A 24,434-nucleotide genomic window follows, 5' to 3' on the forward strand; every position below is an offset into this window, starting at 1 on the left:
TTATTATACAACAAAGCTGCAACTTAAACCATTCAGCTGTGAATTATGTCACATTATTCCCAGAATATTTAATTCCATTGAAGAAAAAAAATTAACATTAGCAGACACTCAGACAACCTCCCATGGTTAGGCACTCATGGAGCCAAGATTAAGATAATTGAACCACAGTTTATAGTCCCATTTTGAAGTTATATATTCAACCCATTTCTCATAATAAATCTGGATGGCAGAATGCATCACAGAAACAGTCTATATGAGCTCTCCATTTTACAAATATGCTTTTTCATCAAATGGCAGGCGATGTAATTCCAGCAGTAAGCAATCTACAATGTAAAAACAGAAATAGTATAGAATATGGAATAAACTTTACAAGCATAAAAATGTACACAGCATATTTAGATAATAGGATGCCAATCAAAAAAAACCTAAATAATTCTATGTAGTATGTCAATACCGAGGGTGGGAGATTGCAACCTTCACATCGTCCACCCTGTTTCGATGAATACAATCAACCTGGCGTGCACAAACAGAAGATCAAACAGAACAATTTGTATTACAACTTTAGGCTGTGCACGCCATACGCAAGAAGAGGAAGACAGAGGCAATACAACCATTAAATTACCATAGTAGTCGAGGTCTGCCAACTCAAACTCATTTTGACAATATGCAAATTAACATATTGGAAATTATGACAAAGAAACCACCTGGTTATAGTAAATATTCATGTGGTTCACCAATAGCCTTTGGGTGAGAAAACCAACATGACTCCAGTCTTGCAGCACTTGGGCCAATAGTGCCCAAGTTGGAAGAGCTGTCCTAGTTAATGAAGCACCAATCTGACAAAGTCACACTCAAAAATCAAACCTTACATTTCATGTGACAGAATCCGTCACAATCCAAGTACACCCTGTCTAACAGGCAGGTTAAACTCACTGAGAGGGGAAGGGTAGTGAGATATAAATGGAAGGGAGTAGCCAACGTGTAGTTAATTCCTTACCTCAAAATCTCATTGGGGGGGGGTGGGAAGGAAATAAATCACACAGCAAAGAAATCCCTACCAGATCGCTACCAATCTGATGAATTTGTGCTGCTCCTTGGTGGGACAGCACACTGAAAGTAGCAAGGACACCGCATGTACCGAGTCACATAGTGTGGAGGAAGGGGGGGAAGTCTTCAATGCCCATTCCCCCAAGAGTGGCTAGATAACATCACCATTGAGCAAGCCAGCCATGTCATACAGGACACAGCTTGGAATCCGCGGCAAGAGGTGAGCAAATCAGGATAGAATTACTTGATCACGCCTTCACTAACCCACCTACAACAAATGCATCTGATAATGATACAGCATCAGGACAAGTGACTAATGAATAGATGTTGCCACACCTACTGAGTTACTCCAGCGCAGGGATTTTTTTGACCAATGAGTAATCCTTGATGAAACAAAGCTCAAACCTCACACAAAGATAATGTGGCGTATGCACAATAATTATTGTAAATGGGATAGATGATCAAAACAGAAGATCCAAGAGGCACTGTGGGCCATCAGCAGGAATGTTCACAATCAGTATTTGTTACCGCAACACAACAAACCGAAGGATATGGAACACGATTGAGAAATCAATCTTGATGCAATGTGTAGAAGGGCACACTGTGAGCACCACCATACATACCTAAAAGTGTAACATATCAACATGGTGGAGATGCAATACAGGACGATGTCTGTCCAGAGCCTAGTGAACCCATCAAAAACAGGTCCAGGCTTTATTTTAGATTTTACTTTAGAGATACAGCGTGGAAACAGGCCCATCGGCCCACTGTGTCCACCGACCAGCAATTACGCTGTACACCAACATTATCCTACACACTAGGGACAATTTACAAAAACCAATTTACCTACAAATATGTGCGTCTTTGCATTGTGGGAGGAAACCCACAATCACAGGGAGAACAACTCTACAGCTGTGCCATCCTGCAGTCCTACGACATTTAACCACAAATGGCACTAGATAAGGAACAGCAAACACAAGTTTGCGAACATCATTAGCCTCACTGGTGGTGGATTGAGCCCAATCTACAACGTTAAAGACAAGCCATTCTCAACCTTGACAGCCATGTACAAGGTGGATGATCCATCTTAGCTTCCAAACATCTGCATCCAAAGCACCCAGTTTACAAATAGCCCTTACAAATATAAAAGCATTTAGGAGACCAGCAGGATGCATTTAACTGCTGCGGGGCTGCTGACATTTTCTGTTGCCTGGGAACATAGTTTGCAGTCACATTTCTGACTTACAAATTGATCGGGTTATGAACTGATCTCAGGAACTGAACGTTGTTGTAACCTGGCATCTGCTTTACTTAAATGACTTACATTTAAGTGAAGATTAATACTTGCCAGGTAAAGTTCCTCAGAGGGTAGAAAAGACTGAAGCAGAGAGATGGTACCAAAAAAAAAGGCATCCCATAAGCATAGTTTAGTAGCACACGACAAGGCAGAAGGGAAAAAATGCACTAATATGCAAATAAACCATGACAGAGATAGGTAAATTAAGTCAATAAATTCAAAATTAATTAAAGGTTTCTCAGAACAAAATTATAATTTGAGATTTTTTTGAGAAAGAAAAATAGGCACAAGATTTCTTTCCCTATATTCAATGGCGAGTATTAATCATGATGCAGTTATACAAGAAATTCACACAATTTTTGATTTAATAACAGAAGTGCACAAGCATTAAGGTTGAATTATCACAAATGACATCAGTAGAAAATTAAAACATGGAAATTACGTTGCAAGCAAATGTAAATTCTTAAGTATATGAGAAAACACTGAGATTCTGAAATCTGTTAACTGACAAAGAAATTTATAAATTAGATCACTGAGTCAGCCTTTAAATCATTAAAAGTAAATCAAGAATATGCAAGAGTGAACGACAGAAGCCGAAAAGTAGGTCGTCTATCTATCCATCTATTCTTAGACTGACAGTTAGAGCAGATCATCGTAGTGCCCGAGCCAACAAACACCAAAATAGAAGAACAAGTTATTTAATCTGATTGGTGTCTGTGGAAACTTACAAAATACAAATCAGCTGATATATTGACCTCAATGGCAACAAGGGCCACTACATTTTTTTATTTTAGTGGCCCAATTTTTTTTAATTATTTTTTTAAAACTTGCAAGGTCATGAGAGTACAAAATTCCAAGTTATTAGTTTCGTAATCCAATAATCGTCATGCAGCCGACTTGAATGAGCTCAAGAGATGCTGGCATTAGAGACAAATCTCATCTATGCGAGAGCTGCTATAAATCCCTTTATATATTGTACAATAACCTAACTATGACATCCAATGAAAATGTTTATAGTATCTGAAGCATTTGAAAAGCTTACAAATTCCATCTTGCAACTTCCCTCAAAGTTGAATGAAAACATGGGCGATGCTCACAAGGTCATTTACTGTCCATTCCACGATACCCTTATTTGGGGCTTTCCGTGAGATAACCAATAACAATGTTGCTTTGGGTATGGATTCACCACACCGAGACAGGACAATAGATTTCATCACCCAAAAGCACATTGATGAACTAATCAAGTTTTTTCCAACAATCCTGGTTGTTTCAGTCACCATTATTAAATCTAAACATTTCATTCAAGGGAATAGTTTACACAAAATTTACGTCCCAGGTTCCACATTGAGATCGGAACTCCTCTCTGGCTCAATCAAGGTCTCCAAATTGGTAGCCCTGTAATGATATTACCATTGCTGCCTAATAATTATCAAAAAGTGACATGCAATGCCCTAACAATTCAACATCTCATTGCTTCCAGTTGAAGCACTGATTTACTTTACCTTTAAATATAGTATTTGGTATTTGCCATTCAAAGCAATTTTCTCCACAGCAGGGTGATTAAATACAGACTAGGCCATGGCTTCACAATACACCTCCATTCAGTCCACAAGTAGAACTCCAGGCTTCTAGCTTCCTATCATTTTATTATCCACCTACTTTCACTGTGACCTGTTCTTTGGCCTCCTACATTGTTCGGACAAAATCTAATGTAAACTCAAGGACACACACTTCATCAATTAACTGGGCACATGACAACCTTCTGACGCCAATCTTTTCACAAGTGCAGATGAGAATCGCTCCCTTCATTTTCTCCCAAACAATAACTGTCATTATGATTCTACAATTATCTTTAACGCCTCCTGTAAGCCCATGTTTCTTTTATTATTCCCTCTGTCTATAATTCCCCCCCTGCCTTCTCCTCCACCCTGCCACCAACAGACAGAAGCCTCTCACGTTCCTTCCTACCCATGCTTCTATTTAAAACCTATTCAGTGCCTGACTACAATTCTGATGAAAAGATCAAACTGGAACATTAATTATTCCTCTGTACCCAGCTGGCTTCTGATAAACAATTTGTATATTTTTTCATATCGCCAGCATCTGCAATATTTTCAGTTCATTATGTTGTGTGCAAAATACCTGATATGCTAATTTTAGAAAAATTATGGTTCAAAACTGCAGCTTTCAATTCTGTACGTTGTGATATTTTAACTGAAACATGGGACTATAGTACTTTATTTACACACAACTTGATAATTAACTTTAAATAATCAAATGTAATAGTTCAAGATGCATCCTTCATGAAAATATTCCCTTGTACACAAAAAGGAACATTAACAGTTGAATTCACACTCTGTATTAGAGAACTAAAGCAATATTTTGCACTATTTTCCACAACGCAAGAATATAACAATTTACTCATTTCCCCCCCTCCTTTCCAAAGTGGAAATGTACACCATTCCATCATTGAACACTTCATCGGTAAACACAAAGAACAGTTATTTTCCTTACAACTTGTCCATTGCATCAAAATAAAACTTGAAGTGTGTACAATTAATTTATTCAGTTGATTTTGAAAACTCATTATTCTATGGAACAACTACACTGTTTTGCAATAAATTTATATGGTCTGTTGGTGGCATGAGGGTCCTCAATACATTGCAGTATATTTGCAGAAATGCTACCAAGTCACTGTGTACTGTATGAAGCTACTCAGATTCACAGCTTGCAAAGAATTCAGGAAATACCAACCTTCTTGACTTTTCTTCTTACACTAAAAAAACACTCTGCCATAAACTGCAGGTGTAATGTAAACAAATTCCATGTTTCCAATGCTAATTCATAAGCCTCATCTATAGGAATGAAACAAAAACAATCCAATTCAAAGGCTGCCCAAAGTCACAGAAGGCAAATCAGTGCTGAATACTTATATGGACACAACTTCATGAATTCTGTGCACTTCCAAACTTCAGCAATTAGATTCCCCCCAAAAGGGTTACAAATCTTTTAAGTTGGAAAAGCCAAATTATGCAAAGAATCCCAGTAAAACTTTGTTAAAATTATGCAAATTCTTCCCATAAGAAAAATCAAGTATTACATAGCTATCAATCATAGAGATTTCTAACCAATTCTGCCTCTTAAACAAGTCAAATATTTTCATCCATTAGAAATAATTACAAATGTTTCATAATTGTGCAAGTCAAAAAGACTGAAAAGGTAGCTTCCAAGAACTGACACAGGAAGATGAATCTTGTGCTGCCTTCAACCAATGTCAGAGTGTAGCAAACACTTTCATATTGATAACCAAAGGTACACTAAAACAGAGCTTGCATTGGTCACATCTTAACAACAAGGAGAACCTCAAGAATCCACAGAAGTGAAAAACTAAATTACAGGTTATCCTTATATTTAAAACCACTTCAGAGATGAGCAATACAATCATCTGCATAACAACTCCTAGAAACCATCGGCTCAATACAACCTCACCCGTCAGGTTTCTCCAGTGGATGCAAAAGTTACATTTTAAACAACCACCGTTTATGCACTCAGGCTAATTTGCGCATGTCAATATACAAATTTCCTAGAAAAAAAAGACATGCTATTTTTTGTGAAATACAGACAGAGAATACTGCATTACAACAATAATATCTAGTTAAACTTAAAGAACAGCAAGTAGAAAATACCTATACATACCTTTATGCACACCTACCTGCTGGGAGGAGGAAAAATATTCTGGAATACTAAACTATCTTTGCCCAAGCCTCAAAGTGAAAAGCATGTATTTGACTTCTGCTGCTATGCAATGACAATGCTCAACCACAAAATCCAGGCTATTTATGGAAGTTAGAGCGCAAGTTGTAATGATCACAGGGTTCAATAGCCGTTAACTAGCTAAGCTTTACTTGTGGTTTCTACATAAAGCAGTATCTTGGCTTCAATGTAGCCAATATTCTCAAACATACAGGACTCAAACTTGACTGGCAACTCAGTATTGGTTTATGTTGTCACATGTACTGAGACAGTGAAGAGCTTTTGTTTGTGTACTATCGAATTAAATCATATCATGCTAAACACGAGTACAATTAAGCCACACAAGCAGAACGAGTAGTGCCAAGAGCAAAATACCAGAGTGCAGAATACAATTTTAAAGCATTGCAGTGCTACAGTTACAGAGAAAAAGTCCAACATCAGCAATGAAGGAAGAATGGAAGATCGGGGCAACACCCTAACTTCTGGGAGGACCGTTCAATAATCTGACAAGAGGGATGAAGCCATTCTTGATTCTAGTCGTGTGCGCTTAAGTTTTTGTAGTTTCTACCATGGACATAGAAACATATAAAATAGGTGCAGGAGTAGGCCATTCGGCCCTTCGAGCCTGCACCGCCATTCAATATGATCATGGCTGTTCATCCAACTCAGTATCCTGTACCTGCCTTCTCTCCATACCCCCATGATCCCATTAGCCACAAGGGCCACATCTAACTCCCTCGTAAATATAGCCAATGAACTGGCCTCAACTACCTTCTGTGGCAGAGAATTCCAGAGATTCATCACTCTCTGTGTGAAAAATGTTTTTCTCATCTCGGTCCTAAAAGATTTCCCCCTTATCCTTAAACTGTGACCCCTTGTTCTAGACTTCCCCAACATCGGGAATAATCTTCCTGCATCTAGCCTGTCCAACCCCTTATGAATTGTGTACGTTTCTATAAGATCCCCCCTCAATCTTCTAAATTCTAGCGAGTACAAGCTGAGTCTATCCAGTCTTTCTTCATATGAAAATCCTGACATCCCAGGAATCAGTCTGGTGAACTTTCTCTGTACTCCCTCTATGGCAAGAATGTCTTTCCTCAGATTAGGAGACTAAATCTGTGTGCAATACTCCAGGTGTGGTCTCACCAAGTAGAACATCCCTGCTCCTTTACTCAAATCCTTTTGCTATGAATGCTAACATACCATTCGCTTTGTTCACTGCACCTGCATGCCTACTTTCAATGACTGGTGTACCATGACACCCAGGTCTCGTTGCATCTCCCCTTTTTCTAATCGGCCACCATTCAGATCAAGTCTACTTTCCTGTTTTTGCCACCAAAGTGAATAACCTCACATTTATCCACATTATACTGCATCTGCCATGCATTTGCTCATCTAATTTGTTCTGTACCTTTTCATACCTCTAGTTTCCCCCTCTGCTGACTCTCAGTCTGAAGAGTGGTCTCGACCCAAAACATCACCTATTCCTTTTCTCCAGGGATGCTGGGGTTTTAACAACTCTGGATTATAGACATGTGTGTCTAACAGCAATTGGGAAGGTACTGTGTGGATTAATCACCATTTGGAAATGCATGGACTGATCAAAGATAGCCAACATGGCTTTGTCAAGGGCAGATCCTGACTGACCATTTTGATTCAATTTGTTGAGAATACAACAAAGTTTATCAATGAGAGCAGAACAGATATATTTTAGTAAGATCTTCAACATGACCCCACATGATAAACTGCTTCAAAATGTCAATGGGCCATAAGTCAGATTTAAAACTCGATAAATGAAAAGAGTTAGTAGGGAATTGTTTTGACGATTGGATGCCTCTTGACTAGTGGTTCCCCACAAGAGGTTGTGTGTAATATACATGAGTGATTTGGATGCAGCAGGCATGATCAGTATGTTTGCAGATGGCATAGTGGGATTGTTAACAATTTGGTTGGTAATCTTGCACTACAGGTAAAATTGATATATTGAAGTGCGCTGAGAAATGGCAGATGGCATTTAATCCTGATAGAGCGTGAGGTGATGTATTTTGGGAATACTAGTGAGGTTAGAGTATACACCATTAAATGCAAGAGAGTATTGTAGAACAGAGGGACCTTGTTAAAGGTAGATAACATGATTAAGCGGCATATGGGATACCGTCCTTCATGAATCATGAAACACTGAATATAAGAGCAGAGAGGCTATGCTGCAAATTTGTAAAAGATTAGTCAGCTCTCAAGTAGTGTGTAGTCTGGTCACCAACCTAAAGGAAGGATGTGACAGCATTGGTAAGGGTGCAGAAGAGATTCACTTGGATGTTATCAGAGGTGCAGAGGTTAGGTTATAGAAGAAGAGGCTAGGTCTGTTTTCCTTGGATTAAATGTGGTGGGACATGATTGAGGTATATAAATGTATGACAGACTTGGAAAAGGACGATTGCAAACTTTTCACCAAAGAGGCAAATACATCAGCAATATCCAGATTTAGGTTTATAGGTGAGAGATTGAGAGGAAATCTGAGGACATTTTTCACCCTGAGAATGGCAAGTTTCAGTAATGGACTGCCTGCAAGAGTGATGGAAGCAGAGTTACTGACAACATTCACCTGCCTTTACGAGTATCTGAATTGCCTAACAAAGAAGGCTACAGGACAAGAGCTGCAAGACGGAATTATTAATACAGATGGGTGCACACGTTAGCATGAATGTGTTGGGCTGAATAGCCGGTTTCCATCCTATAAATAACCAAAAATCCACTCTTTTTTAACATTTCCCAGATATTAACTACCCTGTTAACTTCTAACAATATTACTATAATATTATGTGTTCTCTTCTATCAAGTATGCTCATAATCTGCTGCACCATCACAATCTAGATGTATATTAAAGTGAAATACATGATCAATGGGGAAAAAATGAAATTTATTTGTAAACATTAAAAAAATATATAAATAAGGTCCATACAATCCAGCATAGAAACAAGCCCATGTCCACCATACGACAATACCAATTTAAAATACTCCTATATGCCCAAACATAGTATAATTTTCTCCGTCCCCTGAATGTCACATGCCTGTTTAAATGCCTCCTAAAATATATGATTGTATCTGCTTACATACTTCTTCTGGCTGTGCATCCCAGTCACTATCACTCTTAAAAAATAAAATAAAAATAAAAAAACTTGCATCACTAATCTCCTTAAAACTGTCCCCTCTCACCTTATATCCACGTATTCTAGAATTTGACATGGGGGGGAAAAAAACTGGCTATCTACACTTCACAATTTTACATATTTCTATCAGGTCTCCCCTCATCCTCCCACATCTAAGTTTGTCCAACCTCTCCTCATAACAAATAACTACTAATTCTGGCAGCATTCCTATAAACCTCCACAGCACCCTCTCTAAAGCCTCCACATCCTTCCTGTTATAGGGCAACCAAAACTGCATACAGTACTCCAGAATTTTTTCCACAGCTACAATATTGGTGAGACCACACCTGGAGTATTGCGTACAGTTTTGGTCTCCAAATCTGAGTAAGGACATTATTGCCATAGAGGGAGTGCAGAGAAGGTTCACCAGACTGATTCCTGGGATGTCAGGACTGTCTTATGAAGAAAGACTGGATAGACTTGGTTTATACTCTCTAGAATTTAGGAGATTGAGAGGGGGTCTTATAGAAACTTACAAAATTCTTAAGGGGTTGGACAGGCTAGATGCAGGAAGATTGCTCCCGATGTTGGGGAAGTCCAGGACAAGGGGTCACAGCTTAAGGATAAGGGGGTAATCCTTTAAAACCGAGATGAGAAGAACTTTTTCCACACAGAGAGTGGCGAATCTCTGGAACTCTCTGCCACAGAGGGTAGTCGAGGCCAGTTCATTGGCTATATTTAAGAGGGAGTTAGATGTGGCCCTTGTGGCTAAGGGGATCAGGGGGTATGAAGAGAAGGCAGGGATGGGATACTGAGTTGGATGATCAGCCATGATCATATTGAATGGCGGTGCAGGCTCGAAGGGTCGAATGGCCTACTCCTGCACCTAATTTCTATGTTTCTAACATAACTTTAAAGGTTGAGAAGTCACTCGATAGCCTGACTGATGAAGCCAAGCATGTTGTACACCACCTTTACCATGTTGCCTACTTGTGTTGCTACTTTCAGAGGTGAGGACTTGTTTCCCAAGATCCCTCTGTACATTGCTGCAAAAAGGTCCTGTCATTTAGTGTACACTTTCCTCTTTTATCTGACCTTCCAATGTGCAACACCTCACGTCAGGATTATACGCAAAAGGATAAGGTTCAAGGATAACCCAAAACAGTAAAAGAGCTGTGCATAAAAGCAAAGCGACAATTGAAATTCACAAAAAAGCAAGTGTGTAGAAGAAAAACAAAATTCTGATGATATGCATGCATTTTCTCTTTGAAGATGTACACTGATTTTTCCTCATCCAGAAAATTGCCATAATATGCAATTTCCATTGAAACAGAATATTAAAAATTTTGCAACAGGTGTAGTAATACAAGACTGATCACTGATCTGCTTTTGCTGTATGCCCACTAAAATCACCTTTTTACATTTGTCTTGCATGTTAAACATTAAAATTGTTATTACAGGTGCACAACGTTTTATCCGAAAGCCTTGGGACCAGACACTTGGGACCACAGATTTCGAAAGCCTTGGGACCACGGATTTCGGGATTTTTCGGTTTTCCGAACGGAAGGTTTTTAGCGTAGATTTTAACATGTGGCTCAGTGGTAGAGTGCTCGGCTCGTGGCCGCAAGGTCGCGAGTTTGCGCCTCGATCCCGGCAGTTACCCGGTCAGGGCAGGCCTTTAGCCTTTAGCCGATAGGACCTATTTCTCCCAATTGGAACCCGCGCCTAAGGGGGCCCCCGCGCTAGAGTAATCAAATCAATTGGAGCAAAGATCTTATAGCGCGCAAGATGGTCCACTCCTGCGAAATACAATGAACTGACGCATAGTCCGCACCGGAGCATAACCTCCATCATTTCAGTAACCCCGACCCGACTTCAGTTATGCCTCTTGCAGCGTTGCGGGGGAACAGTTTAGGTGTTGTTAAATGTTTTAAATGTTTTTTATCACTTCCTTTTTAAACGGCACATGCCTTGTACTTTTTAAACGGCACATTCTGCAGATGCTGATTAAACCAAAGACAGACACAAAAGGCTGGAGTAAATCAGTGGATCAGGCTGCATCTCTGATGAGGAATACGTGATAATAGGAGGAAATAGGTGATATTTCGGGTCGACTTTTTCAATAGCTGCCATGAGGGGAGAAGTGCCGGCACCAAGAACGAGCGAAAGCGTGGACAGATGGACGAAAGCAACGTTCATAGAGCGGCGTTGGTAGACATTTCGGGTCGAGACCCTTCTTCAGACTGATAGTCAAGGGAAAGGGAAACGGGAGATATCGGCATATCTTCCATTCACTTGTCCTTAGTACCGTCCATAGCTCTTGCTCCTCTTTCCCCCGAGTCAGTCAGAAGAGGGATCTCGACCCGAAATGTCACCTACAAAGATCTTTGGTCACCTATTCCGACCTATGATCGTTGCTTTTGTCCGTTCTGTCCGCGCGATCGCTCGCTCTTAGTGCCGGCGTTTCTCCCCTCAGTCTCCACCAAACAAACACACACACAGCATGTCCGGCAGATCGTTGGGGGCCGAGAGTAGAGAGGTAGAGGGGGAAGAAAGGGGTAGATGGGGAGGGGGGTGTGAGGGGGAATGGAGAAGGGGGAGGTGCCCTCACGCTCTCCCGTCCCTCTAGTCGCCGTGCTTCACACACACAGCCCCGGGTCCCGCCCTCCCCCCTCTCTCCAGGAAGACGCGGTGAACAATACACGGAGGGCCGGGCCGGGGGTTGACAAACCTCGGCCTCAGATCACGCCCGGACACAGGCATCTGTTCCCACCGCTGGACCTCTCCCTCCCTTCCATCCCTCCCTTCTCTCCTCAGACTCCGCCAAACAAACACACACACACACACAGCATGTCCGGCAGATCCTTCCTCTCTCTTTCCCCTTCTCTCCCCTCCCTTTGCCTTAACCCTTCCTCAGACTGATAGGGGGGACTGATAGGGCAGTCTGAGGAAGGGTTTCGGCCCGAAGCGTTATCTATTTCCTTCGCTCCGTAGATGCTGCTGCACCCGCGGAGTTTCTCCAGCATTTTTGTGAATCCCTAGACCTAGTTCAGTGAGCGTCCACTGAGGGTCACCCGGAGAGGTGACCGGGGAACCTCTCCGGGCAGCCCTCGGTGGACGCTCACTGTACTAGGTCTAGGGATTCCTACTCTCCCAGGCAATATACCCTCCCTTTTTTCCAGGACCGAAAATGTTCGATTTTCAGAGCTTTTCGGATCCGGAATTTCGGATAAAAGGTTGTGCACCTGTACTATAATTTCATTATAGTACTCATTGATCCTTGAAATCACATGGTGACACCTCAACCCCACTTCTCTAACTTTGCAATACCATTCTTTTTATATAAAAAGGTTGGGTTAATGCTGGTACTTTGAGCAAACTATTTTCAGAAATAAGCCTTTAACAGTGCAAACAGAATCACCTCCATCCTAATAAATAAGCGAAGGATTCAAAATTTGCAAATATTTTACATCTAATTGATAAATTATACAATGTCATAATTCTAAGTATGACCACTAAATTTAGCTTAATCAAAAGCCACAAACAATGCATAAATACAATGAGCACATCTAATAGAGCATCTTAAAAAATTGCATTCAATATGATCGTGGCTGATTATCCAAAATCAGTACCCCGTTCCTGCTTTCTCCCCATATCCCTTGATTCCATTAGCCCCAAGTGTTATATCAAACTCTCTTTTGAACACATCAAGTGATTTGACCTCCACTGCCTTCTGTGGCAGAGAATTCCACAGATTCACAACTCTCTGTGTGAAAATGTTTTTCCTCATCTCAGTCTTAAATGACCTACCACTTATTCTTAAACTGTGCCCCCTGGTTCTGGACTCCCGCAACATCAAGAAAATAATTTCTGCATCTAGCCCGTCTAATCCCTTAAGTACCTGTCCCACTGTACGAGGTAATTCAAGAGTTCTCCCTAGTTTGCCCTAATTCGAATTCGAAGAATGTCCGTAGCGCGTCCGTAGGAGTTCGTGGATGTCTGGTAGCGGCTCGTATGAGTAACGGTAGGTACTTAGGAAATCCGGTAAACTCGTGACATTTTTTCAACACTGAAAAATGTCCACGAGTGAAAAAATACTCGCGATGAAAAAAATGGTTACGTTTTACTCGTACAAGCCGCTACGAGACATCCACGAACTCCTAAGGACCTGCTATGGACATTCTCCGAGTTCGAATCGGGGGAAAACTCAGGAGAACTCTTGAATTACCTTGTACGGTGGGACAGGCCCTTTAGGTATTTAATATGTTTCTATAAGATATCCTATCGTCCTAAATTCCAGCGAATACAAGCCCAGTTGAACCATTCTTTCATCATATGTCAGTCCTACCAGCCCCGGAATTACCCTGGTGAACCTACACTGCATTCCCTCAATAGCAGGAAAGTTCTTCCTCAAATTAGGAGACAAAAGCTGCACATAATACCCCAGGTGTGGTTTCACCAGGGCCCTGTACACTGCAGTAGGACCTCTTTGCTCCTTTTCTCAAATCCCTGCACTATGAAGACCAACATGCCACTTGCTTTCTTCACTGTTTGCGCCTCCTGCAAGCTTACTTTCAGTGACTGATGTACAACACCCAGATCTTGTTGTACCTCCCCTTTTCCTAATCTGATACCACTCTGATAACAATCTGCCTTCATGTTCTTGCCACCAAAGTGGATAACCTCACATTTATCCACATTATACTGCATCTGCCCACTCAGCCAACCTATCCAAGTCACCCTGCACCCTCATAGCATCCTCCTCGCACCTCACACTACCACCAAGCTATGCGTCATCCGCAAACTTGGAGATGTTACATTTAACTGAACCGTTCTGAACTGAAAAACAAATGACTGAATTCCCCTTTGACAATTTAGGGTCAAAGGCAAACCACTGCTGCCACTATACTCGTGATTAACTAACACAAGACGATGGAGATTAAATGTGTTTATATGGCACATAACCTAGGAAACATCCCTCGGCATTTAAACCTTAGAGAAGGAAGGTAACGAAGGGTTAAAAGATGAAAGGCCCACTTGACACTACAGGTAAAGTTTTATAACACTGGGGTTTGAGTGGATGCAAATGGTCTTGTGGGAGCCCAGCTGCAGATTCAACAGAATGCAAAGTTTTGCATACACTACTTAACCCTGAGATAATGGTATACGAGTTTGCAGGGATGGAGGTGGAGTATTAGCCATTGTAGACAATTGTTTCCATCTTCCTGTTATTCTATAGAGAATGAACATTCTCTATGGGTCCCGGTCGGCACCACGGAGGCGCGAAATGGGGCATCGACAGCGGTGAGTCCTCCCTCGGTGGCGGTGAAGCGGCGGCAGCAGTGAAACTTCATGACGATGTGGCCTCGGCGGTGGTGAAGCCTCACGGGTCGACCCATGGTCGACGAGAGAATGGAGGACCACCGTGAAGGGGCAAGAACAATGGAGGACCCGGTGTAGAGGACCACCATGAGGGAGAACAATGAACAATAAGTGGGGGAGGAGAGGACAAGGGACAATCGTGACCCGGCGTGGGGGAACTGTTTGGAGGGGGGACAAAAGGGGGAGCCGGCGTGTTTTGTAACTTTGTCAGCAGGGTGGTGGCCGCTATTTGTATACATTGGGAATGCAAGCAAAGAATTTCACTGTGCCTAGTTACATGTGACAATAATAAAAATGAAATAATGAAATAATTCAATTTATTGTCATTGTCAGTGTACAGTACAGAGACAACGAAATGCATTTTTAGCATCTCCCTTGAAAGGGAGACACAGGGCGTCGCGGTGTGCCCGCGCCTGCCGCCGTAATTACATTCCATTACAGGCAAAGGTGGGTGAAGTGTCTTGCCCAAGGACACAACGACAGTATGCACTCCAAGCGGGATTTGAACCGGCTACCTTCCGGTCGCCAGCCTAACTCTTAGCCCACCGTGACGCCTCCGCGCAGAGGCGTCAGGCTCGTGGGATGGAAGCGATCGCCAGTTCATTGACTGAATTGGGAAGTAATTCCATCCCAAATCAAAACTCAAAAGTATTCCTATGATCAGCTCCGCTTTGCTAAAGTGACCAGGTGCACACATTCAAAACAAATCACTATAATTTCCAAAAGGTGTATATTTTCCCCTTGCCTAAATAATGGATAATAATAATCAATAGTATTCTATTAAATTCTATTATTATATATAATACACTCTATGACTATCTAGGTTGAATCATATTTTAATAAATTTAGGTCTGCATTCTTGCAAAGAAGGAACAGAAATGCACCAAGGCAGAAAGAATAACCAATGCACTAAGATGTTATGATCTCAGAAACACCACCTACAAAGTACAGCTGACCAACATGCTGCCTGACCCACCGAGTTCCACCACACTTTGTTTTTTTCTTAAACGCTCTGCAGTTCCTTGTGTCGCTATCTTAATTTACAGATTACATGATTTAAGTACAAACTCTGTGTTATTGACCCACATTCACTTGCAATTCCAGGCATGTAAAAATACCTACATGGGCGGCACAGTGGCACGGCTTTAGAGTTGCTGCCTTATAGCACCAGAGATCTGGGTTCAATCCCGATTATGGATGCTGTCCGCACGGAGTTTGTAAGTTGTCCCTGTGACGACGTGTGTTTTCTCAGGGTGCTCCGGTTTCTTCCCACACTCAAAAAAATGTATAGGTTTGTAGATTAATTGGCTTTGGTAAACTTGTAAATTGTTCCTAGTGTGTAGGATAGAGTACGGGGATTGCTGGTTGGTGCGGACTTCATGGGCCGAAGGGCTTGTTTCTGCGCTGTATCCCTAAACTAAAAAAATAAATAAAAAATCTCTACATTACTGTTTTTTTAAATCATAGAGTGAAAGATGTCTACTTCAAGATCTCTTTCTCCTCTCTCCACATCAGAAATATTTCATAGAAAATGCTGGAAGCAAAGAAATGTTCAGTATGGAAATGGAAATGGTCCTGAAACATTAAGTTTTACTTTCTGCAGATATGGCCTGATCTGCTGAGTGTTTCCATCATTTTAGATTTCCATTTCAGTTCTCCAGCCTGGGCAATTGCTATTTTCCAGATGAAAGTGTTCAATTGACAAGACCCTGACTCCAAATTATTTAATTTATCCCAAACTGAAGAAACCAGACACACTGCATACCCTTGATACCGGACAGTAATTTTGGACATGTCATTTTGAAAACACGGTCAACGCTTGGATTTTCAACCAAATAGCGATCAGATTAGTTGAAGCACCAAAGAAAACCTCCCAACATTGGAACTAAAATACAAATACCCATTTTTATTTGCAACATTCTTTAACAAACATACTTTAAACATTGCGAATACTGGCAATCTGAAATACTCAGCAGGTCTGAGGAACATTCAACTCATGCAGTTTCAGGGATGCTGCCTGACCTGCTGAGTTTCTCCAGAGCTTTGCGTCCATCTGTGTATTAATGATCATCTGCAGTTCTTTGCCTCAAACATCTATAAAGAGTCAGAGCCACACAGCACAAAAACTGGTTCTTGGGTCCAACTCATCCATGCCGACAAAAATACCCTAAGTTAATGCCATCTGCTTGAGTTTGGCCCATATCTCTCTAAACCAGTTGCATAAATACTTCAACTTCATTGCTTAAAACAGATTGCCACAGATGCTGCCTGATCTGCTGTGTATTTCCCACGCAATTTTACTTTGTATTAAGAAGGCACTATTCAAGATATTTTTACTCCACATACAACCAAAGTAATCACTTTTTAGTATAAAGGGCACCAATGTACTTCAAATTTAGTTTTCGCAAAACAAATGAGCTCGGAAATACAACAATTACAATACATCAACCAATCCCAGGAATCGATTGTACCTAGGGCACAATTCTGCTAGCATTCCGCATGTTCGTTTAATTCTAGGAGATAGTTATTTGTGTGTCACTAGTATTATTCTGAAAGTTCTAGCCCACCGTGACGCCTCCGCGCAGAGGCGTCAGGCTCGTGGGATGGAAGCGATCGCCGGTTCATTGACTGAATTGGGAAGTAATTCCATCCCAAATCAAAACTCATTGTTTTCGCACCCGTTACAAACTACAGCAAACAATGGGAGGATGCCATAAGGTGTCAACCAAGTTATCCACACGTTATAGCTATTTAAAGTGACAGGGAAAGATATTTTGAGACTGGGATTAGATGTTGAAATCCAAGCAGTTTTCACATTACGGCAATTTTCTGTCATGCATCAGTTGTTACACAGAAGAGGTTGCGTTGTGAAAGTGTTTCCCCACAATGAGTTTCAATCACTGCGTAAAATAAAGAGCCGGAACTCGGCCACATCACAACAAACAACCCACACAGGGATTTCTGCAGAAAGTCACTTATCACTCACAGCTGGAAGCAAGTACAGAAATGCCATCATTTTTTTTTAAAATTCATAAATGACGACAATCGTCGAAGTTTATAAAAGTAGTTCCCGAGGCCCTACCACATACTCACTCACTACTGCTCAGCCATGTACTTAGCGACCAAAAGTATGATTTGCCCAAACCATTACTAATTATTGACTACGGTAAAAGATCGAGACGAATGGCTACGTGAAACAATTACTGGTACTACAAAAAGTACCAACACATCAACGGTAGTGGCATGTTCGGTTTTAAATCTGCCCAAGAACAAACCCATACTCACCCCTACGCGAAATTTGTCCAGACGCAATTCGCTGATAACATAGAAAATAGGTGCAAGAGAAGGCCATTCGAGCCAGCATCGCCATTCAATATGATCATACCTGATCATCCAAAATCAGTATCCCGTTCTTGCTCCGCCTCCCCCAAACCCCACCGCACCACATCCCATACGATGTGAAGATGCCTTTAGCACTAAGAACTAAATCTAACTCTCCCTTGAAATACTCGATAACAGCACTCGGAATGGGGCTGAAGAGTTAAACATTCCTAGGAAGCATTTCCACCTTTCTTAGTTCCTCCTCCTCCCCTCCCTCCCTCATATGATCATGTCAACAACATTTATGGCAACATTTACAACGAAATGCATGGCAGCCCAAACGCGTGCATTTAATCTGAAACGAGGCAAGCCCTTAACTGTCCAACAATTACACAGAGAACAAGGGGGTGGGGGGACGGACTACAATGAAATCCACCCCAGCACGGTAACATCAAAATCAACAAGTCTGGATTCAACCGGTCTTTAATTATTTCCAGGCGCACACACACATCTCCTCCAAAACCACCATTCCCTCCCAGACACGTACAAATCAAAAGTAACACACACACACAAATAATAATTGGAGAGAGAACTCGTCGCTCACCGAGTGGACGTCCCTTTCCTTACATCGCAAATGCTGCATTTGAAAGCTTCCGCACTGTTCTTGAAGGTGCAGACACTACAGTCCCAGAAGCCGTCCTCCGAGCCGGGCTTGGCTTGCCTCTTTGGCCTTGAAAAACTGCAACAGCGACAGGGAGAGGAGGAAAAAAACGCACACATACACACCAAGAGGAACATTACACCCATCAACGTTTATGCATCGACGTCTGTGCATGACAGAGAAACAGGCTATAGAGGGAGGAAGAGGGGGGGGGGGGGTAGAAAAGGTTTCGACATTACCGGCCGCCGACACAAGAGCGCTCGACTAAGTGTGTGTGTGTGGTTGCAAAACAAAAAAGGTTCGTATTTCTTCTCTGTCTCTCTCTTTCTCTCTACCCCCCCCCCCCCCCCCCCCCCCCCCCCGGTCTCTTTCACCCACCGCTGCTCCCTCTCTCTCTCCCTCTGGGTGAGTGTACACAGCGCCGTCCGCCATGAATGTGTGAGTGAGGGGAGAGGGAGGGAGGGTAGGAAGAGGAGGGGAGGGGAGGCGGGGGGAGACGGTGAGTCTTGGCACAGGCTCACGGCCACTTGGGCATCGGCAGCGAGCGAGCGACCCGCAGACACCGGCGGCAGCGCCTCCATTTAAAGGTCTCTCCCTCTCTCCCTCCCTCCTCAGCCGTCGAGCGAGCGAGCGACCAGCAGACGTGTGTTTCTACCTGTTCGGGCTCTTCTTGTCCCCCATGCCGCAGGGAGGCCGGTTGAGACGGAGACGAGCTTTCTGTGCAGATGGGGGTTCTTTTTTGTTTAAAAATAAAAAAAAAGGGGGGGGAGGGAGAGAGGGGTAGGGGGGAGGACGGCGGGCTGGGAGGTGCGGGGACGGAGCGGCTCGGCGCGGCGCGGCGGCGGGTAAAGTGCAGCCGGGTCTGTCTGTCTGTCTGCGGCTCGAGCCAGCGAGCGAGCGAGCGCCAGCCCCCGACACACACGTGACCCGCCAACCGCCAATCATCCCGCCTGCAATTTTAAATTACCCGGCCAGACAGACAGGGGGGGGGGATAGAGAGGGAGGGGGAAATGGGGGGAGAGAGAGGGAGGGGGAGAGAGAGAGAGGGGGAGAGAGTGAGAGAGGAGAGAGGGAGGGAGAGAGAGGGGGAAAAGGAGAGGGAGGAGGAGAGGGGGAAAGGAGGGGGAAATGGGGGGAGAGAGGGAGGGAGAAATGGGGGAGGAGAGAGGGAGGGAGGAGAGAGAGAGGGGGAAAGGAGGGAGAAATGGGGAGAGAGGGGAGAGGGGGAAAGGAGGGAGAAATGGGGGAGGAAGGGGAGGAGGGTGTGTAATAGAGGGGGGGGGAGAGAGAGTGTAGGAGGGAGGAGAGGGACTGAGACAGAGAGGGACAGACAGAGGGGGGGAGAGAGACAGGGAGGGACAGAGGGAGGGTGGGTCGGAGAGAGGGGGACGGGGAGATAGACTGGGAGGGGGAGAGATAGATAAGGGTAGAGTGGGAGGGGAGATGTGAGAGGAAGAATAGAGGTAGCGAGGGGGTAGGCAGAGAGAGAGGGAATGAGGGAGAGAGGGAGTAAAAAAGGAGGGGGAGTGAGGGGAGATGAAGGGGATGGGGTGGGAGAGAGATGGGGGACTGGGAGGGGAGCCGAAGGGAGTAGGTGAGAGACGGGAAGGAGGGGGGGCAAGGGAGGAGAGAGGGACACATCAGAGAGAGGGGGAGGGATAGAGAGCGAGTCAGAGAGAGTGATGGACAGACGGGGAGAGAGAGTGGGGGACAGGCAGCGAGAGACAGACAGAGGGAGAGAGAGAGATTGACAGAGAGGGAGACACAGACACAGGGACAGACAGGAGACAGAGACAGGGGCAGGGATAGTGGCAGAGAGAGGGACAGAGAGAGAGAGACAGAGGGAGAGAGAGAGAGAGGGAGAGAGGGAGAGAGAGAGAGAGAACCGGGAGAAAGCGGTAAGAGTGGGAGAAAAGGGCGGAGAGAGAGAGGGGGAGAGGGGGAGATGGGAGAGGGGATATAGGAGGGATGATGAGGTCGGGGAGAGGGGGAGGGAACAAGATGGGAGAGGCAGAATAGAGGAGCGAGGGGGTAGGCAGAGAAAGGGAATGAGACGAAGGGAGGGAGAGGGTGAGGGGAAGAGGGGAGTGAGATAGGAGGGGATAGAGGATGAAGGTGAGAGAGGAAAGGAGAAAGAGCAGAGAGAAAAGGAGGGGGAGAGAGTGGAAGATAAAGGGAGGTGGAGAGAAGGAAGGAGGAAAGGAGGAGGGAGGGAGATAGATGATGGGAGAGCTATCTCCTCATCCTCTAACATTCTCCTTTCTCTTTCTCCTCCTTTCCCTTCATCATCCTCTCTCCTATCTATCTCTCTCTCCCTCATATCTCTAGATGGAGGTGAGTTGAACAGCGTGGGAGATCAAGATCGGAGTGGAGGGAGAGGAAAGCAAGAGGGGTGAGAGAGAGGCTGGCATGGAGGGGGAGGAGAGAGGGGAAGAAAGATATATGAGAGAAGTGAGGAAGAGAGGAGGGGGAGGAGGAGAGAGACGGGAGGGAACAAAGTGGGAGAGGCGTGGGGAGTGGGAAGGGGGAAGAAATGGGTGGGGAGGAGAAAGGGGTGATGGAGATGGGGTGGCAGTGATATGAGGAAGAGAGGAGCAGGATAGGAGGGAGAGAGGTAGAAGAGAGTTGCAAGGATAGGAGGAAGAGGAAAGAGGAAGGTAAGAGGAGAGATAGAGAAAATACAGAGAGATGAGGGGAGAGAAAGGGGGGTGAGACAAAGGAGAATGGGAGAAAGAGAAAGATGGGGAGTGAATGAGTGGGGGGGAAGAGAGAGCAGAGAGGGGGAGAAAGTAAAGGGAGAAAGGAGAGCAGAGAAGGAAGAGCGAGTGAGCAGGAAAAGGGAGATTAAAAGAGAAGAGGAGAGACTCAAGAGGCCAGATCCTGGAATCGAGCTAAAACAATGCCGGATGAACAGCAGGTCAGGCAGCATGTGTGGAGGAAATGGGCAGGTGACATTTTGTGTTGGAATCCTTCTTCAGACTGATTGAAGTGGGGAAAGGAAAGCTTGGAAAGAAAGATGGGGTGGTACAAAGCCTTGCGAGTGATAGGAGGATACAGGAGAGGAGGGGTGATTAGCAGATGGGGTGGGGGTGTGGGTAAGTGACAAAGGCTGGAGTTGACAAGGTGAGAGAGTTATTGGAGTGACAGTGAGAAGGGTGGAGGGAGAGAGTAGGGGTAAGAGAAGTGTAAAAGAAGGGGAGAGAAGGAGAAGCGAGAGAGTAAAGTGGAGAGTGCAGGAGAAAGAAAGTAGAGAAGGAGGGGGAGTGGGAGAAAAGATGGAATAGAGAGGTGGGTGAAAGTAGAGAGGGAAAGGAAATGCAAGAGATGAAGAGAGTGGGAGAAAGAATCCAGACCAGAGGGAGGAGAGTGTACCGAGAGAGGCTGGGAGGAGGGAAAAAGAGAGAAAGGGTAAAAAAAAGTGAGTAGGGAGAAGAGAAAGTGAGAGTACAGAGGAGTAGATGGGAGAAAGTGGGTGGCAGAAGGATAGATGGGGAGGGGGGAAGAGGAGGGGAAGGGGAAAGGCAAGAGTGGAAGGGAATAGTAGGGAGAAGGGGAGAAGGAGTGGTTAGGGGAGGGATATAGAACGGTGGTAGGAAGGCAAAGAGGTGGAGAAAGTGGAGGGAAAAGAAGAAATGGGGATAAGGAGGGGGAGGTTTTGATAGGAAGGGGATGAGGTGGGAGGCAGAATGGTGAGGAGGGGGAAATAGTGGGAAGGGAGACCTTGAGGAGGAGGGAGATGAGGGAAGATAGGAGGGAGAAAGGGGGAAACAACTGAAAAAATGAAGTTCCTCCAAGAATGGAAGAAAACAAAGCAGGAAACTGTAGGCCAGGTGCCTAACATCAGTAGTTGGATAAATGCTGGAATCCATCATTAAAGTAGTAGCAGAATATTTAGAAAATGAGAATACAGTCAGCATGACTAATGAAAAGGGAAGTAGTATTTGACATATGAAGCATTTGGAGGATGTAATGAGCAGGATGGGTAAAGGGGAAATCAGTAGATGTGTGTTTCAATTTCCAAAGGTCATACAATGTGGTGCCAAATGAAAACGATGGAAATATGATGCAGTAGTTAGCATTGGGGTTAATACATCTTTATGGTTTGAAGATGGTGTGACTAATCAAAATCAATATAATTGGGTACTTTTTAGGTCGACAAACTGACTTGTGGGATACTACAGAATTGATGTTGAGTTCAACTATTTATACTAGCAACAGACGATACAAAGTGGTGTGTATGGAAAGAGCTGCCTGATGAAGTGGTTGAGGCAAATACAGTAACAACATGTAAAAGACTTGGTCAGATACATTGATAGGAAAGGTTTGCAGGGACATGGGTCGAACAATGTGCAACAATGCCGAGAACTATATTCTGTACTAAAAATGTAGAAATAAAGAACTGCAGATGCTACACAAATGGACACAAAGTGATGGAATAACTTAGCTGGTCAGGCAGCATCTCTGGAGAAAAAGGATGGGTTTTGGGTCAAGACCTTTCTTCAATCTGCATTCTGTACTCTATACCATTGGCTCTATCTATTGTTCTTGAGTTTCACGATTGCATTTATGTACAATCTATCCATAATGTACCTCGATGAACATGCAAATGGGACATTGCTTACATGGGCATCTTGGTCGGCATGAGTTGGGCCAAAGGGCCTGTTTCCGTTCTATAAGACTCAAATGTTTGATGACTCAAGTTTGATGAGAACTGTATGTACAGGGACCTAGATCGCTTAGGTCAGTAGGTGAAGCATTTTGCAAATGAAGCATCATGTGAGGTCAAAAGAATTGTTCAACATCCGTACAGAGAAACCCAGATGACATTGTACATGAAACAAAGTTGGTGTCTAGGTTGAGCAAGTAATAAGGAAGGCAAGTGGAAAGTAACGGTGAGGAAACTTATTTTAGTTTGGTTTAGAGATACAGCGTGAAAACAGGCCCTTTGGCCCACCGAGTCCGTGCCGACCAGCGAATACCTACCTGCACACTAACACTATCCCACACGCACTCGGGCCAATTTACAAATTTATTACCAAGCCAATTAGCCTACAAACCTCTACATCTTTGGAGTGTGGGAAGAAACTGGAGCACCTGGGGAAAACCCACGTGGTCACAGGGAGAACGTACTAACTCCACACCGACAGCCCCCAATGTCAGGATCAAACCCGGTCTCTGGTGCTGTAGGCAACAACTTTACCGCTGTGCCACCATGCCGCCGCTCTTGTATCGATGGAGAATGCTGGTGACACCACACGTGGAGTGCTGTACATGTTTTTAAGGAGGGATATTCTTGCATTAGAGGAAGTTTCGAGAGATTCACTTGGTAATTTCTGCGATAAATGAGTTGTCACATGAAGAAAAGTTGAGCCAACAGGCATTCGGGTTTTGAAGATTCAGAGATGATCTTACTGAAAGGGTAATCATAAGGTCATGTGGGATAGGAGCAGAATTAGGCCATTCAGCCCATCAAGGCTACTCCACCATTCAATCCTGGCTGATTTATCTTTCCCTCCTAACCCCAAATAATAGTTTGGAGGAGGCTTAATGTGGTACCCCCTTCAAAAAAGTGGAATAAGGGGCACAGTTTCAAATAAGGAATTGTCCATTTAACACAGATAAGATTTTTTTTCTCTCAGAGGGTCATGAATCATTGGGATTCTCTACCTACAGAGTTGTGGATATTGATTCATTCAAACTACAATGTTATTAGGCAAGAGCTCAGGAAGGTACACAGAGCACTTATTGGGTAAGTCCACATCTGACATGTGGGAGTTGTTTAAAGGCCAGTTGATAATGTTCAGAACTGGCATGTTTCAGTAAGGAG

General features: G+C 43.8%; 1 protein-coding gene across 4 annotated transcripts in view; it reads right to left on the reverse strand.

Annotated features, from left to right (window-relative positions):
- The window catches only part of rybpb (RING1 and YY1 binding protein b), a 78,647-nt gene extending 59,167 nt beyond the window's left edge, over nt 1–19,480 (reverse strand). For 2 of the 4 annotated variants that reach the window (XM_055647695.1, XM_055647694.1), the window contains exons 1-2: nt 19,263–19,480; nt 18,551–18,685 (exon numbers count right to left, since the gene is read on the reverse strand). In XM_055647695.1, coding sequence (XP_055503670.1) covers nt 18,551–18,685; nt 19,263–19,288 — 161 coding nt within the window. In that variant the 5' untranslated portion in view covers nt 19,289–19,480. Of the gene's footprint in view, nt 1–18,550; nt 18,928–19,262 lie in introns of those variants that run through there. The other 2 variants (XM_055647693.1, XM_055647692.1) reach the window with 2 other exon arrangements.
- Nucleotides 19,481–24,434: the final 4,954 nt, after the last annotated feature.

This window comes from Leucoraja erinacea, chromosome 16 (genome assembly GCF_028641065.1).
Source record: "Leucoraja erinacea ecotype New England chromosome 16, Leri_hhj_1, whole genome shotgun sequence".
In the NCBI taxonomy this organism is placed as follows: domain Eukaryota; kingdom Metazoa; phylum Chordata; class Chondrichthyes; order Rajiformes; family Rajidae; genus Leucoraja; species Leucoraja erinaceus.